This window comes from Balaenoptera borealis, assembly GCF_965194805.1.
Source record: "Balaenoptera borealis genome assembly, chromosome: 15".
In the NCBI taxonomy this organism is placed as follows: domain Eukaryota; kingdom Metazoa; phylum Chordata; class Mammalia; order Artiodactyla; family Balaenopteridae; genus Balaenoptera; species Balaenoptera borealis.
The window spans coordinates 71,436,012-71,454,137 of record NC_138871.1 but is presented as its reverse complement, the minus strand read 5'-3'; the positions used below and the strand labels follow the sequence as shown (position 1 = coordinate 71,454,137).

At 47.6% G+C, this 18,126-nt stretch overlaps 1 protein-coding gene across 1 annotated transcript in view; it reads right to left on the bottom strand.

Moving 5' to 3' along the window:
• The window catches only part of ADGRF3 (adhesion G protein-coupled receptor F3), a 32,023-nt gene that overhangs the window by 9,227 nt on the left and 4,670 nt on the right, over positions 1-18,126 (bottom strand). Inside the window, 13 exon segments of the mRNA XM_082356920.1 lie at positions 25-66; positions 7,355-8,737; positions 9,611-9,790; positions 10,197-10,393; positions 10,571-10,714; positions 11,225-11,434; positions 11,957-12,175; positions 12,648-12,821; positions 13,269-13,320; positions 13,323-13,411; positions 13,836-13,931; positions 13,934-14,036; positions 14,902-17,630. Coding sequence (XP_082213046.1) covers positions 25-66; positions 7,355-8,737; positions 9,611-9,790; positions 10,197-10,393; positions 10,571-10,714; positions 11,225-11,434; positions 11,957-12,175; positions 12,648-12,821; positions 13,269-13,320; positions 13,323-13,411; positions 13,836-13,931; positions 13,934-14,036; positions 14,902-14,985 — 2,973 coding nt within the window. The 5' untranslated portion in view covers positions 14,986-17,630.

Genomic DNA, 18,126 nt, shown 5'->3' with positions numbered 1-18,126 from the left:
GCCTGCGGAGGCAGACAGACTCACCTTCCTGTCCATGAGGCAACCAAACAATAAGATGAAGACACCCTGAAAAGAGGGAAATGGGGATCCATTAGTCAAGGAGAAAGGAATCAGCTGAAATCAACTCTTTCCTTCAACCTCTGTCCTCTTGTCTAATTCAGATCCTGAGGCTTCCCATCTCAGTTTTTCTGTACATCAGCACCACTTGGCACAAAGGATCCATTTCAGGTGCTTTTTTTTTTTTTTTTTTTTTTAAATTTTTACAAGAGATAAATAGACTGACACCAAGCATTGTACATGGATGACCACAACAAAAGCAACAATGATTGCAATTACCAAACATGAAACACACTCATACTATGTCATAATATTGACATTCAGTCCAGTAATCCTCCACTGTAACAGCTCCTTTACTTTGCAGTGAAAATTGATTTGTATATTCTTTGCCTCTGAGTCCTTGTGGGATTTTTTTTTTTTTTAATTCAAACAGAAAGTCACAAAAATTATACTCATCCTCATCAGTTCACTCAGTCCCATGTAATTAATTATTTTTTTTCATCTTGATCTTTTGTTAGCACTTTTATGAATTCATCAGTTTTCCATTAGAGTTCTGAAAATGCTTATTCATTCAGTTCAGCAGTACAGTTACCAGAAACCTGTACTTGTCAGAGTCTTTTCCATGAATTTCTTGAAGATGAAACCCTTTTATAGGAACATATTTGCAAAAGCATCAGAGTACACCCAGAACTGTCTGTAAATGACAAAAGACTTAAAAATGACCACAGTTAAAGATTTGATGAAAGTTCATAATAATGCAGTTGACAAGAAAATTAGTTATTTCTGAGATATACATTTTAAAGTAATAACTAGGATTATGACTTATAACATTATACCAGAACATACAGATTTTTAGAAATTTCATGTAATGTCTGAAACATTTATATTAACATATTTCCATACAAATAACCCAATGAAAGTTTAGTATTAGTTGTTTTGTTTGTTTGTTTTTTTATACTGCAGGTTCTTATTAGTCATCAATTTTATAAACATCAGTGTATACATGTCAATCCCAATCGCCCAATTCAGCACACCACCATCCCCACCCCACCGCAGTTTTCCCCCCTTGGTGTCCATATGTCCGTTCTCTACATCTGTGTCTCAACTTCTGCCCTGCAAACCGGCTCATCTGTACCATTTTTCTAGGTTCCACATACATGCGTTAATATACGATATTTGTTTTTCTCTTTGTGACTTACTTCACTCTGTATGACAGTCTCTAGATCCATCCACGTCTCAACAAATGACTCAATTTTGTTCCTTTTTATGGCTGAGTAATATTCCATTGTATATATGTACCACATCTTCTTTATCCATTCGTCTGTCAATGGGCATTTAGGTTGCTTCCATGACCTGGCTATTGTAAATAGTGCTGCAATGAACATTCGGGTGCATGTGTCTTTTTGAATTACGGTTTTCTCTGGGTATATGCCCAGTAGTGGGATTGCTGGGTCATATGGTAATTCTATTTTTAGTTTTTTAAGGAACCTCCATATTGTTCTCCATAGTGGCTGTATCAATTTACATTCCCACCAACAGTGCAAGAGGGTTCCCTTTTCTCCACACCCTCTCCAGCATTTGTTGTTTGTAGATTTTCTGATGATGCCCATTCTAACTGGTGTGAGGTGATACCTCATTGTAGTTTTGATTTGCATTTCTCTAATAATTAGTGATGTTGAGCATCTTTTCATGTGCTTCGTGGCCGTCTGTATGTCTTCTTTGGAGAAATGTCTATTTAGGCCTTCTGCCCATTTTTGGGTTGGGGTGTTTGTTTCTTTAATATTGAGCTGCATGAGCTGTTTATATATTTTGGAGATTAATCCTTTGTCCGTTGATTCATTTGCAAATATTTTCTCCCATTCTGAGGGTTGTCTTTTCGTCTTGTTTATGGTTTCCTTTGCTGTGCAAAAGCTTTGAAGTTTCATTAGGTCCCATTTGTTTATTTTTGTTTTTATTTCCATTACTCTAGGAGGTGGATCAAAAAAGATCTTGCTGTGATTTATGTCAAAGAGTGTTCTTCCTATGTTTACCTCTAAGAGTTTTATAGTGTCCAGTCTTACATTTAGGTCTCGAATCCATTTTGAGTCTATTTTTGTGTATGGTGTTAGGGAGTATTCTAATTTCATTCTTTTACATGTAGCTGTCCAGTTTTCCCAGCACCGCTTATTGAAGAGACTGTCTTTTCTCCATTGTATATCTTTGCCTCCTTTGCCATAGATTAGTTGACCATAGGTGCGTGGGTTAATCTCTGGGCTTTCTATCTTTTTCCATTGATCTATGTTTCTGTTTTTGTGCCAGTACCATATTGTCTTGATTACTGTAGCTTTGTAGTATAGTCTGAAGTCAGGGAGTCTGATTCCTACAGCTCCGTTTTTTTCCCTCAAGACTGCTTTGGCTATTCGGGGTCTTTTGTGTCTCCATACAAATTTTAAGATGATTTGTTCTAGCTCCATAAAAAATGCCATTGGTAATTTGATAGGGATTGCATTGAATCTGTAGATTGCTTTGGGTAGTATAGTCATTTTCACAATGTTGATTCTTCCAATCCAAGAACATGGTATATCTCTCCATCTGTTGGTATCATCTTTAATTTCTTTCATCAGTGTCTTATAGTTTTCTGCATACAGGTCTTTTGTCTCCCTAGGTAGGTTTATTCCTAGGTATTTTATTCTTTTTGTTGCAATGGTAAATGGGAGTGTTTCCATAATTTCTCTTTCAGATTTTTCATCATTAGTGTATAGGAATGCAAGAGATTTCTGTGCATTAATTTTGTATCCTGCAACTTTACCATATTCATTAATTAGCTCTAGCAGTTTTCTGGTGGCAGTTTTAGGATTCTCTGTGTATAGTATCATGTCATCTGCAAACAGTGACAGTTTTACTTCTTCTTTTCCAATTTGTATTCCTTTTATTTCTTTTTCTTCTCTGATTGCTGTGGCTAGGACTTCCAGAACTATGTTGAATAGTAGTGGTGAGAGTGGACATCCTTGTCTCGTTCCTGATCTTAGAGGAAATGCTTTCACCATTGAGAATGATGTTTGCTGTGGGTTTGTCATATATGGCCTTTATTATGTTGAGGTAGGTTCCCTGTTTGCCCACTTTCTGGAGAGTTTTTATCATAAATGGGTGTTGAATTTTGTCAAAAGCTTTTTCTGCATCTATTGAGATGATCATATGGTTTTTATTCTTCAATTTGTTAATATGGTGTATCACATTGATTGATTTGCGTATATTGAAGAATCCTTGCATCCCTGGGTTAAATCCCACTTGATCGTGGTGTATGATCCTTTTAATGTGTTGTTGGATTCTGTTTGCTAGTATTTTGTTGAGGATTTTTGCATCTATATTCATCAGTGATATTGGTCTGTAATTTTCTTTTTTTGTAGTGTCTTTGTCTGGTTTTGGTATCAGGGTGATGGTGGCCTCATAGAATGAGTTTGGGAGTGTTCCTTCCTCTGCAATTTTTTGGAAGAGTTTGAGAAGGATAGGTGTTAGCTCTCCTCTAAATGTTTGATAGAATTCACCTGTGAAGCCATCTGGTCCTGGACTTTTGTTTGTTGGAAGATTTTTAATCACAGTTTCAATTTCATTACTTGTGATTGGTCTGTTCATATTTTCTGTTTCTTCCTGGTTCAGTCTTGGAAGATTATACCTTTCTAAGAATTTGTCCATTTCTTCCAGGTTGTCCATTTTATTGGCATAAAGTTGCTTGTAGTAGTCTCTTAGGATGCTTTGTATTTCTACGGTGTCTGTGGTAACTTCTCCTTTTTCATTTCTGATTTTATTGATTTGAGTCCTCTCCCTCTTTTTCTTGATGAGTCTGGCTAATGGCTTATCAATTTTGTTTATCTTCTCAAAGAACCAGCTTTTAGTTTTATTGATCTTTGCTATTGTTTTCTTTGTTTCTATTTCATTTATTTCCACTCTGATCTTTATGATTTCTTTCCTTCTGCTAACTTTGGATTTTGTTTGTTCTTCTTTCTTTAGTTTCTTTAGGTGTAAGGTTAGATTATTTACTTGAGATTTTTCTTGTTTCTTGAGGTAGGCTTGTATAGCTATAAACTTCCCTCTTAGAACTGCTTTTGCTGCATCCCATAGGTTTTGGGTCGTCGTGTTTTCATTGTCATGTATTGTTTAGTAACGTATTGTTTAGCCTCCATGTGTTTGTGTTTTTTACGGTTTTTTCCCTGTAATTCATTTCTAATCTCATAGCGTTGTGGTCAGAAAAGATGCTTGATATGATTTCAATTTTCTTAAATTTACTGAGGCTTGATTTGTGACCCAAGATGTGATCTATCCTGGAGAATGTTCCATGCGCACTTGAGAAGAACGTGTAATCTGCTGTTTTTGGATGGAATGTCCTATATATATCAATTAAATCTATCTGGTCTATTGTGTCATTTAAAGCTTCTGTTTCCTTATTTATTTTCATTTTGGATGATCTGTCCATTGGTGTAAGTGAGGTGTTAAAGTCCCCCACTATTATTGTGTTACTGTCAATTTCCTCTTTTATAGCTGTTAGCAGTTGCCTTATGTATTGAGGTGCTCCTGTGTTGGGTGCATATATATTTATAATCGTTATATCTTCTTCTTGGATTGATCCCTTGATCATTATGTAGTGTCCTTCCTTGTCTCTTGTAACATTCTTTATTTTAAAGTCTATTTTATCTGATATGAGTATAGCTACTCCAGCTTTCTTTTGATTTCCATTTGCATGGAATATCTTTTTCCATCCCCTCACTTTCAGTCTGTATGTGTCCCTAGGTCTAAAGTGGGTCTCTTGTAGACAGCATATATATGGGTCTTGTTTTTGTATCCATTCAGCAAGCCTGTGTCTTTTGATTGGAGCATTTAATCCATTCACGTTTAAGGTAATTATCGATATGTATGTTCCTATGACCATTTTCTTAATTGTTTTGGGTTTGTTTTTGTAGGTCCTTTTCTTTTCTTGTGTTTCCCACTTAGAGAAGTTCCTTTAGCATTTGTTGTAGAGCTGGTTTGGTGGTGCTGAATTCTCTTAGCTTTTGCTTGTCTGTAAAGCTTTTGATTTCTCCATCAAATCTAAATGAGATCCTTGCCGGGTAGAGTAATCTTGGTTGTAGGTTCTTCCCTTTCATCACTTTAAGTATATCATGCCACTCCCTTCTGGCTTGTAGAGTTTCTGCTGAGAAATCAGCTGTTAACCTTATGGGAGTTCCCTTGTATGTTATTTGTCGTTTTTCCCTTGCTGCTTTCAATAATTTTTCTTTGTCTTTAATTTTTGCCACTTTGATTACTATGTGCCTCGGCGTGTTTCTCCTTGGGTGTATCCTGTATGGGACTCTCTGCACTTCCTGGACTTGGGTGGCTATTTCCTTTCCCATGTTAGGGAAGTTTTCAACTATAATCTCTTCAAATATTTTCTCTGGTCCTTTCTCTCTCTCTTCTCCTTCTGGGACCCCTATAATGTGAATGTTGTTGCGTTTAATGTTGTCCCAGAAGTCTCTTAGGCTGTCTTCATTTCTTTTCATTCTTTTTTCTTTAGTCTGTTCCGCAGCAGTGAATTCCACCATTCTGTTTTCCAGGTCACTTATCCGTTCTTCTGCCTCAGTTATTCTGCTATTGATTCCTTCTAGTGTAGTTTTCATTTCAGTTATTGTATTGGTCATCTCTGTTTGTTTGTTCTTTAATTCTTCTAGGTCTTTGTTAATCATTTCTTGCATCTTCTCAATCTTTGCCTCCATTCTTATTCCAACGTCCTGGATCATCTTCACTATCATTATTCTGAATTCTTTTTCTGGAAGGTTGCCTATCTCCACTTCATTTAGTTGTTTTTCTGGGGTTTTATCTTGTTCCTTCATCTGGTATATAGCCCTCTGCCTTTTCATCTTGTCTATCTTTCTGTAAATGTGGTTTTTGGTCCACAGGCTGCAGGATTGTAGTTTTTCTTGCTTCTGCTGTCTGCCCTCTGGTGGTTGAGGCTATCTAAGAGGCTTGATGGGAGGCTCTGGGGGTGGGTAGAGCTGACTGTTGCTGTGGCGGTCAGAGCTCCATAAAACTTTAATCCACTTGACTGTTGATGGGTGGGGCTGGGTTCCCTCCCTGTTGGTTGTTTTGCCCGAGGCAACCCAACACTGGAGCCTACCTGGGCTCTTTGGTGGGGCTAATGGCAGACTCTGGGAGGGCTCACGCCAAGGAGCACTTCCCAGAACCTCTGCTGCCAGTGTCCTTGTCCCCACGGTGAAACAGAGCCACCCCCCGCCTCTGCAGGAGACCCCCAACACCAGCAGGTAGTTCTGGTTCAGTCTCCTATGGGGTCACTGCTCCTTCCCCTGGGTCCCGATGCGCACACTACTTTGTGTGTGCCCTCCAAGAGTGGGGTCTCTCTTTCCCCCAGTCCTGTCGAAGTCCTGCAATCAATTCCCACTAGGCTTCAAAGTCTGATTCTCTAGGAATTCCTCCTCCCGTTGCCGGACCCCCAGGTTGGGAAGCCTGATGTGGGGCTCAGAACCTTCACTCCAGTGGGTGGACTTCTGTGGTATAAGTGTTCGCCAGTCTGTGAGTCACCCACCCAGCAGTTATGGGATTTGATTTTACTCTGATTGCGCCCCTCCTACCGTCTCACTGTGGCTTCTCCTCTGTCCTTGGACGTGGGGTATCCTCCTTGGTGAAGTCCAGTGTCTTCCTGTCAATGATTGTTCAGCAATTAGTTGTGATTCTGGTGCTCTCACAAGAGGGAGTGAGAGCACGTCCTTCTACTCCACCATCTTGGTTAATCCTCCAATATCTCAGGTGCTTTTCTTTTTTTTTTTAAATTTTTTTTCTTTTATTGATTGATTGATTGATTGATTGATTGGCTGTGTTGGGTCTTCATTGCTGCACGCAGGCTCAGTAGTTGTGGCACACGGACTTCGTTGCTCCATGGCATGTGGGATCTTACCGGACCAGGGATCGAACCTGTGTCCCCTGCATTGGCAGGTGGATTCTTAACCACTGTGCCACCAGGGAAGCCCCTCAGGTGCTTTTCTTACTGTTATGGTTACAAAGCAGATGGATATCAAAGAATAGGGTACTGACAATTCCCTAACTTCAATGGCAAATCCAGATATTTTACAGATAAGAAAGCCAAAACTCAAAGAGGTTTATCCAAAGTCACATAGCTAGTCAGTGGAGGAACTGGGATCCAAACTTAAACCTTTTAAATCCCTGAGCCTATATTTCTTCTGCTCCACCATGACATCTCCTTGAGAAGAGACTGGGAGTGACTTAAGCTGTCTAACAGGGCAAAAAGCACAGCCACCACCACCTTATCACCCACCTGGGAGGTGTTGAGAACTGTGAAGACGTAGTGAGGGACTATGGAGACTTCCTCTAGCAGAGTGGCCAGACCCAGCCCCCAGGTGAGGCCAAAGATGGGTGTGAGAACGAGCAGAGCTTTGATCACCCCCAGGAGGGCTTGGTGCTTCTCCACCTGGGGTCCCTCTGACAGCAAAGGTCTCAGCAGCTTCAGCACAGCCACAGTGAGTACCAGCCCATTCACACCCACGATGGCCAGCACTGGACCCACGAGGGTGTAGAGCGCTCCTCCCTTCTTGTCCAACCAGCATGCCCCCTCCCCCAGGTATTGCCCTCGGGGTAAGTAGAGGCCCAGGGCGACACCTGCAAACCCCATCGGGTACAGATAGCCAAGGAACACCATCAGGGAGAATCCTCGGTGCTTGGACAGCTGATGGAAGACAAAGAGCAGCTGGTGGGCCAACATCAGGGCCTGAGCCAGCATCCAGAAAATGGTGGCCAGGTAGAGGAAATGACAGAGGAAGGCAGTGGCCAGGCAGAGCGGACTGTGGGGTCCTGGAGGAAGCAGTGGGGCTCCTAGGAAGCAGGTGTCTGCGGCCAGCAGGCAGAGCACCATGTTGAGCAGGGCCATGTGGCGTAAATAGGCAACTTTGTTCCGCACCACGAATCTCCACACCAGCCTGTACACGCCCAGGCACACGAGCAGTGCCAGAATGGAGGCCCCCAAGCCCACTTGACTCAGCATCTCCAGGGTGGGGTTTTTTGGAACCGTGTGTCCAGACATGAGGATGGAGAAGGCAGTGACGTGCCGGCAGATACACTGAGTGGTGGGGCTGGCACTGGCTGCCTGCACCTGGCACCCTGCCTCAGACCAGCCTCCCTTGCCCTGGAAGGGATCATGGTCCCAGAAGACACAGTGGGGACTGCCATCTGTGTCCCCAAAGTCCATGATGACCTCTCCCTGGTTGAAGACCTGGCCACCTGCCATGATGGAGATGGCGAGGACCAGCCCAGGAGTGGCGTAGATGGAGTCCCCCAGCCCTTGTCCATAGTTCGAGGGCAGAAGGTGGTCCAGTTTTCGCAGCACCAGGCTAGTAACACTGACGTTGGTTCCATTATGGCCCAGTGGGGCCAGTGAGTGCCTGGGAATCTGCGCCTGCAGCGGGGGCTGAGTAGGGAAGGAGACTCTGTAGTCGGCAGGAAATGTGGGCCTGAGGAGCTGGCTCTGCAGCTGCACGTTGGGCAAGACGAAGGAGAAGGGCTGATCCTGTGGGCACAGGCTGAGTGCCAGGGTCTCCACAGCCAGCAGGAGATTGGAGCCCACCAAGGGCTTCTGGGTCCAGGCCGGGGTCCACAGAGAACTGGAGTCCATGTCAAGGACCTTGTCTGTGGTTTTCAGGAGCGCCTGCAGCACCCAACAGAGAGACGAGGCCTAGCTGCCAGAGCCCGCAGCACTGAGCCAGGGGCACTGGGAACTACAGACCCCAAACCCACCCTTCCTAGTCCAGCACGAGACCCAAGGCTGGGGAGAAAGAGGGAGAGGAAGACAGGCTTGCGAAGGGAGGCTTTCTGGACAGGAAGAATGGAGGGCTGTTCAGCTAACCGCTGGGGCATCTTCAAGTATGTGGCTCCTGACGCACATCCCACCCCTCCATCTGACGACCCTTCTCTCCCTTCCATCCCTTGAGGCCGCCCAGGTCCTAAGGGGACCCCCACAGGTCCGTAAAGCTAGGAATGGTGCCCAGAGGTAGAGGGCACGCGTTCTGAAGTAGAGGGCCACCTGCATGTCTGCACCCCCATGTGATGCATATTCCCAGACACGGAGGGTGTGCAGTGTCATTGTCCCTGATTATTCTTTTGGTTGCAGCTTCTGGGTCACCAACTGAGGCCTATACTGAGAGCTGGTTTAGGTGAGTCCAGCAAAGCCAAGTACGTTTGAGTATCTCCACATAGGTACCTTGTGTGTGGGCATGGGGGGATTCACGTCATACCCACATATCTGCACGTGCATGAATGCCTCTGAACTCCTGTCTCCACACCCCCTCCCTGCCTTCCCTGACCTCCTATGTGTTCCCAGCATCAGGCCTCCTCCACACTCCGTGGCCTTGGAGACTGGTATCCAAGAGGAGAAATGGACCAGAGGAGCAGACACTTGGACTCTAGAAGAGTCTGCCATCTGACAGCCCATGGTGATGTCAGAGGGGCAGAAATGCCCAGAGGTGAAGAGCTTCCAGCCCACACTACCCAGCTGGCCCCTGATGTGGCTCAAGGATCTCACCTCCAGGGCACTGCCGTTGAGCTGTATTCTGGCATCTGCCACCACCTTGGCCAGGATTGTCATGGTGCCCACCAGTGCCAATAAGTCGGTGGGTGAGGTCACCACCACTGCCTGCTCTGGCAGCTGAGCCAAGATCTGTGGCACCTCATCCACAGGCCAGCCTGGGCCTGCCCTCAGCAGCTGAGACAGATAAGACAGCAGGGGGGTGGGCGTGGGCGAGCCCTCAAGAGGGAGGGGCCACCTCCCCCCAAGTCCAGCTCCTTTCTCCCCACATCCGTGCCCTGTCCCAGGGGAGCAGGAAGCAGAGAGGGGAGCGAGCCACGTGGAAGAAACTGACACCAAGTTTTGTGGAGCAGACCCTTCTTGGGATTAATGATTGGGACCTGCACCCTCCCCGCCATGAGAGCGCTGGCCACTCTGAGGGGCCCACACCTGCTTCCTGGCTCTGCCAGGGCTCCAGTTCAGAGAACCTGAATACCTTTTGGGCTGGGTCTCTGGGGGAAAGGACTCTAAAGTTGGGTCCTGAGTGAGGAAGGGATAGGTCATGGAGGATGGGGCACGTGGGCAGCAGGGTCAGAAGCTTTACCCAGGCTCTAAGAAGCAAGGCCAGGAGCCCCGTGTCCGTGCAGCTGCTGTGGATGGGCCCCCAGACCCCCTCAGGCCTACAAGGCCTCTTCACCATGCCCCTCCTCTTCCCGGGACACGGGGCCTGGGCCACATGGCCAGCCTTGGTGACGTTCCAGGCAACAGCTGAAGAGTCCTCAGGGCAGGTGGTGTCTCCATCTAAAAATGATACCAGGGAAGGCTCAGCAACCCCGTCTAGCCCGAGCCTTTCCCTGGGCAGAAACCCATGCAGTGTGTGGGGTCTGGCCCTGTTGCCCAGCGCAGGGAGACATCAGGAAGGAGCTCCCAGGACGAGCAGGTGAGAGGTCAGCCACCTGGACCCCTAGCCCCAAGTACCCTGGATGACGGTGACAGAGACGGCAGCCCTCAGAGGGCTCAGTCCCGGGCTCTGCAGGTCACAAGTGTACGTAGTGTCGGCTGCAGGGCAGCGCTGAACAGCCAGCACAAGGCACTGGGAGCCCGGCGGGTTGAATAAGGAGGCTGAGGGGGAGACAAGGGAAGGGAACGGTCACTGGGCCAGGGACACACCGAGGCCCCAGGGGTCCGAGAGGTGCCTCGGCAGTCTTTCTAGCAATTTCAGAAGCGGATGAAGCAGTGGAGATGAGCTGAATGGTACGTGGGCATCAAACTACTGAAGGAAGAGCTTGGATTTGGGGGGAAGGGGACCCTGGGCATCTCTTACTAGTTCCAGGCCCTGAAGCCACAGTGAACTCATTTGTAAAATGGGACCATCATCAAATGAACCTCACAGAATAATATCGTGTGAGTTCACGGAGATCGTGTGAATGAAAGCATTATGCAAAAGTTGTCTACACACGTGTGCTTATTGTTGTATGAACAGAATTGAGGTAAAAACAGATTTGGACTTGGACCCCGAACGCCCAGGTTGAACTGCAGCCTCTGCTTCCAGGGAGCTGGAGAGCCAGCTGCCTGGGGGCAACTAGCTGCCCCCTCTCCCCCTGAGCCCTGCCAAGCAGCCCCTTTCCATACCTTCGTTGCCATCTCTGGGGCTCCAGGAAGCCGTGTAGCCCAGGTGGGCACTGGGGATGCAGCAGCTCAGCCGGAAGCCAGGGGAGGTGGCACAGGAGACGGAGAGCTGGTCTGGGAGCCCAGCCACGTCTGTCACCTGCAGGGGCACCCTCACCATCTGGTGCAGCTCCCACCTGAATCCCCGGGCCTCAAAGCAGCATATGTACTCACCTGCAGACACACCTGCTGCACCTCCCGGCCGCTTGGCCCCCCACCTGCACCACAGGGTCTCTGCTGCTTCCCCAGCCACACCCTAGGTTTGCCCTCTCCATCCAACCTCAGCTTAACCACAGAAGGAAAGATCCCTGTCCCCCAAAGGATTTCTAGGAGGAAGACGAGATCCTGACCCTTTGTTATTAGCCTGCAGCCATGCATCCTAAGGTGAACCTCTCTGCCCCCAGTAGATGCCCTTCCTGCACCACCTACTGCCATTTCAACATCGTGAAGAAAAGCCTGCATCTGTTCTCAGTTGAAATTGGGACCACGCTTTCAGCGTTCTCTCATTATAATTCTTCACATCAATGGGCCTCTTAGCCTTAGTTTCCCCAGAGTGAATAAATGGAGATAAGGGAAAAGAAGAGAAGAAAAGACAAGAAGGAAGGAGAGGGAGGAGGAGGAGATGGAGGGGAGCAGAGGAAAAAGAGGAAAAAAAGAAGGGGAGGAGAGAGGAAGAGGGAGGGACAGGTGGGCTACCTGCCCATTTATGGGAGATGTTGACAATGCTGAGGACAGCCCGGTCCCGGCTGGAGGTCAAGGACACACGTGTCCCTGCCTGCAGGAGGATGGGGCTGGGGCTCCCTGTGGGCCACAGGAACCAGTTCAGGTTGGTGGTCTCCTGGCTTGTGAGGAGGGTCAGGTTCAGGGTGTCGCCAGGCGTCTGCAGCCAGGAGTTGAGGCTCAGGGCCGCGGGGACTGCAGGAGGCAAAAGATAGGACCCCCGGGGCAGGAACTTGTGGCCCTCGAGGCAGCTAAGCTCTCCCTCCTTCCCCATCTTCTGAAGCCCATCCCTCCTCCCTCCCTCCTCACCTAACATTTTCTGTTCTCTTTTGTCCCTGGAGGAGTGTGGCTGCCGCAATCCAGCCTGGAAGACCCTAACTGCCAGTGGGGAGCAAACGGGGAAGCTTTTTGGCCTAGGTCTCCCCCTCCCCCAGGGAGGGAGCTTCCTCTCTTTGTCCACCTGCCTCGGAGCCCTGTTGTTCATTAGTCTCCCTCCTCCTGTCCCGAGCGCAGGGCCTGTGATCTGCTATGATGCCTGGCATTTTCTCTCACCCAGAGGAGCCACTGGGCTTGGACCAGCTGGCAGAGATACAGGGGTCAGAGAGGAAAAAACAGAGAGGGTTCCTTTCACTCAGGGCCATTTTTTCACGTTCCCAACCCTCCTCACCAGGTGGCAGCAGCTGGCAGTACCCGGCTTCAGCAGGGCCGAAGACAAGGCAGCCACAAGGCTGGTGCTTGAGGGGGGTTTGGCAGGGACGGTGATGGGAGCAGACGCTGGCGTTCCACTGGTACCCAGAGAGGCAAGCACAGTAGCTACACCCCTTGTGGGAGACACTGCACTCTGTGACAGAGGGAAGGGGGATAAGAAGTGAGCAGGCTGTCTGGGAAAGCCCAACGCCTGATGTTTGTGAGGCTCTAAGGCTGGGTATCGGGGACAATCCCAAAGTCACAGGCACTGCCTTCTCAGCCTGAGTTCAAAGCAGCGGCGCGTGTGGGGCAAAGGCATCAGAGGTGGCAGTGGAGAAGCCCGGGCCTGTGGTCATCTGCCCCTTAGGCCTCTGCCAAAGTTTAGAAGATGGGACGTGGAGCAGGAAGGGGAGGTCTGTGTGATGGGAGGTGAGGAAGGAGCTGGGCCACACAGACCCTCCAAGAAATAGGGAGGGGCTCACAGTATCTCAGACGAGGGGGCTGCGGGAGGGCTGGGCTCCTTGCACTCTGAACCCCCTTCCCATGCAAGCAGCTAAGAGCCACTGAGAAGCAGGGGTCAGTAGAATTCCCGCCACCCCACCTGCTGTGAGGCTGAGGCCGGTGAGAGTTACTGGGGCAGAGGAAACCAAGGCGGGGCGGGGAGAGTCAGGGGCCTGGAGAGTGCCGCCGGCCGGTGCTCACTTGAAAAGTACAGCTGTACATAGACGGAGACCGGGACCGATTCTGCAGGAGAGAGGGGACAGCTGGAGAGGAGAGGTAGCTACGGGCCTGTGCCCTTTGGGCCCCATACCTCGCTGTCCCCGCCAGGAAGCGGAGCACGTCCCACCTCCCATAGCCTGTCCAGGTGCAGACAGGACCCAGGAAGGTGGTCGCTGCTCATGCAGCTACGGTGCCTTCACATGTGCCATCTCATATCACCCTCCCAACGACCCCCTTACCTGGGCAAGACTCTCTAAGAGGAAGGATTTTCTCAAGGCCTCACAGCTAGAGAACTGCGTTCAGACCTGTGTGACCAGTGCCAGACCCAGTCTCTCTCTTAACCCCACTGCCCCCTGGCTGTGCCCTCTTCCAGACCTTTCTTTCTTTCTTTGCCTCGTTCCAGGCTCCCCGTCCCCCTCCCCCCTCCTCCTCCTGTCTCTCCACTCACCACCTGCTCCACTTTCTTGGTCCAATTGCTGCCCTGATTCCCCTCCAGCCTGACCCTGGCCCTGGAACAGAGCACAGGGGAGAGACCTCTGAGGACAGCTGACTCCGCATTTCTCCCGGGGACACCTTCTTCCCCAAGCCGCTCCGGGGCCGGCCTGGCTAATCTGGTAGGACTTGGTCTCTTTGAAGCTCCTCTTTTTGCCTGGAATCAAGCAGGCACATCAGGAGGGGAAAGCAGGCTTCTGGCAGGAGGTGCAGGGATGCAGCCCCAGGGATCCCGCCCAGGCCTGCAAAGCCCACCTGAACCCAGGAGCCAGGCACAGCCTGGAGAGTCAACATGCTTTGCTTAATTCCTTCCTGAATGTACCCGTCCCCGGGCCTCCAGGCTAATTGAAGCGGCTGGGTCTGGAGCTCCAGAGGGGGGTGGGGGCGCTGGGCAGAGCTGCCTGGGGCCCAGAGGCTTGGGGGCTTTATTCCCTCATAGGCATTGCCATGAGGGTGAACAGCAGGCAATACCTTAGTCTCTGGTGCCTGTAAATTATTTCCTCACCAACTCCTCCCTCTCTCAAAATTGTGGGTGGGTGAGGAGATCAGTGTAAAAACAGATATTGATCTAGATAAGGACGTGTCTAGAGATAGAGGTAGAGATATCCACCTCGGAGAAAACACAAATCATAAAGTGCTAAACTAACTCTGCTGCCTTTCCTCAGATTCTCTCCTGTCCTCTACGCCAATGGTTCCCAAGTTTGGAAAGTTTTTATTTTCATTTTTAAATTGCAAGCCTGACTGGAAGAGCCTTTATCCAAAGTGCAGCAGGCATCGCTGGTGTTCATGGGAATTCAAATGAAGAAACAAAAGCTATCCCCACACCCTGAAAAATAAGGCTGAACTCTCGGAGATCTTATAACAAACCAGCCTCTTTTAAAAATACATTACTTCCTCTCCCTCCAGCCCTCTCGCCTCCACCCATCCTTTCATCCACATCTTGCTGCCTCTCACACCCAGAGGCCCCTGTCGTTACCTCTGCAGACCTTCCCTCGGTCTTCCCTCACCCCAGTCTTACTCACAGGCTGGGACTCTCGGGCAAGTGGTGACCCCACCAGAGGGAGAGTCATGGCCAGGAGTAGCACAGGGGCAGAGGAGCAGACCATGGCTCAGTGAAGCAGTCTTCAAGAGGCCTCCCGCTGCTGCATGATGCAAATTTCCTCCGAGAAGAGCTGGCAGGGCTGTGCACAGATGGGATGGGAGGGAAGAGTGTAAGGGAGCCAGAGGAATTTACAGAGGAAGTGCTACAGCCTGTGGGACCACCTGGAGCCCACATGCCCCAGTGAGAGCGGCCTGCCCAGGTTCCCTGCTGGAGTCTGGGCCAAGGACTCAGTGAGCAGGAGAGGACTTGGGGGCCCTAGGTCACAACCAATCATGTATCTAGCCAGGTACAGTCACATCCCCAAGGATCTGGGAAATCTGGATTGTTCTGGAACTCCCAGGAAGCTGGGTCATTGATCAAAGAACCAAGGTTAGAAAAGGCAAATATTAGAGCTGATTGCTATCCTAAAATAATTTCAAGATAGACTGGAGTCTTAAATGTAACAAAGAATCTGGAAAAATACCAGGATAAATTATCAAAATAACTTGAAGTGAGGAAGGCTTTTCTAAACACAACACAAAACCCAGAAGCCAGAAAGGAAATAAATTAGACTGTATACAAAGTTTTAAATTTGGGATGAAAAGAATGTTGGGTTAAAAAGGCAAAAGACAACATATTTGTAGGACGGTGATTGAATAAAGGGCTAATCTTAACACAGGAATTTTTTATCTTACACATCATTGAGAAAATGGGCAAAAATAGGAAAAGGTGTTGCCGAAATATCGGCTTCCCTGTGCACCAAGGCCGAACAGAAATACGGAGACAGGGATTTTGGAGGAAGAGAGAGATGGCTTTATTTTTCTGCCAGGGAGAAGGGAAGACACAGCAGGCTAGCGCGGCTGGGGCCTCAAGAACTGTGCCTCCACTCCTTGGGAAACAGGGAAGATTTTATATGTGGGGCTCGAAGTCCGGAGTATATGATAAGGATCAAAGGTCTTGCATTCTTCCTTCCCTTTGCATTATTTCAGAACAGTCATAGCTGGCGTCAGGCTGCCTGGTAATTGGGGTCCGGCAGTCTGGTAATTGTGTCCGTTTGCCTCTGGTTTATCGGCCCGGTGACTTTGTTTCTGCAATGCAAAAACTATAGGGGGTGATTTGTTACCAGGGGCGTATAGAATGTAAGTGCCAGGACATAATAGGGAGTGAGAAGCACGGGATATAACTCACACAGAGTTAGGGGTGATAGGTGCCGAATGTAAATTACATAGTGTCAGGCAGTGAGGTTAGCTTTGTAAAGTACAAATCTAGTTACTACAAATTAGTGACAGTTAAAGTAAACCAAGGAGTGATTAACTCTTTCAGGCCAGGTTATGTTTCCTCCCTAGCCTGTTCAGGGTTCCCTTTATTTTCCTTGTTCTCAGAGGAGGGAAAACTTCATTTCTATTTTTGCTGCAACACAGGCAGTTTACTGAAAAAGAAATATCAATAGTTTGATAAACATATAAAAACATCCAACTTAAGATATAAGAAATGCAAATTGAAATAAGAAAATATTCTTTGTTACCTACCAATTTTCAAAAGACAAGATATTGATAATCTTCAGTGTTGACAAAAGTGTACTTATACAAAATATGTATATAAGGATGTTCAAAGCAGAGTTGTTTGTGATAGCAAATGAGTTAAACAACCCAAATGTCCAAAAGGGATAGGTTAAGTAAATTATGGCATTTCCAAACAACAGAACATTTTTATGGGAAAAAAAGTAAAATAGCTCTATTTGGAGTGAACCCTAATATATATGGTGAAATTTAAAGTGTATATTATACTCTCCTTTATGTAAAAAAAAGGGAATCTATATTAGATACTTGCGCTTTTTTACTTGGAATATTTCTGGAAGAATATATCAGAAATTTGGCAATAGTTGTTGCTTCCGGGGAATGAGACTACGAGTCTGAATGGGTCTGTGTGCTGCTTGATATACACATTTTCTAACCACAGGCGTGCTTTTTTTTTTAAATAAAAAAAGAAAGGTGGGAATTCTCTGGTGGTCCAGTGATTAGGACGTGGTGCTTTCACTGTGGGGCCCGGGTTCAATCCCTGGTTGGGGAACTAAGATCACACATGTCACGCAGTGAAGCCAAATTAAAAAAAAAAAAAAAAGGGGGAAAAAAAAAGAGCTGATTTACACACACACACACACACACACACACACACACACACAGCACCTAGGGTAGAAATCTAGCCTCAATACATTTCCACTTTCACCACCACCCCTGGCTAAGGTCACTGCTGAAAGAACAGCAAACAAACATATAGAGCACATGCGTGCATGGGAGCAAAGACTCTGTAAATAATTGATTTCCGAAAACATGAAAATGGTGAAGAATCTGTTTTGAGAACCACAGAGAGAAGACACAGGTGCTTGGGGTGGGGCGCCATCAGCAAGTTGGAAACTGTCTACTGCAGCTGCAGGTGGTCTCAGATGGACACCAACAGCATCTGCTACCATCGCCAAAGGGGGTCAGTCAGAGAGCCAAGTGGACCTGGGCAGTGCTCAACAGGGGCTCTTGAGGACCAGGAATGACAGAAGAAAGAGGTGGGATTGAGGCCCCTGGAGGTGAGCTGCTTCTGTGCTGGGCAGAGACTGAGCAGTGGTAGCCTCCAGTTAGGAGACGCAAGGACAGACTGCTTGGAGAGAAGACGCTCCACCTAGAAGCAGAAACACCGAAGGAAAAAGTGACTCAGAGAACATTAGAAAGTTGATGGAGCTGCAGCTGGAGAAACCCCTAAGGATTCTACTCCCAAAACATAATTTTTCTTAATTGATACCCTATTCACCTTAACCCCTTTGAGTTCATGACAAGTGAGAAGAACAAGAGAGATAACATCTTCCTGATTCAATGCAAGTTGAGGTGTCCAAGGTATATAAAACAATGAACAGAACTAAGGAAGTGAGTTTTCTTATACAATATTTTTAGACCTTTCCTGTAACTTTAGAGAAGTTTGAATCGTTTCTGCATGTACAAAAAAATGCCCAGAAAGAGACTGGAAGGAGATGCTGCAGATAAACAAAGTGTCTGTTGTGTTGACCTCAGTGCTCCCCAGGGCCTAGCACCATTCACCACAGGCCTTAAGTAATATTTATATTCAATGAATCAATCAATAGATAAAAGACACCAAGCCATTAACAGTAGTTGTCACTAAA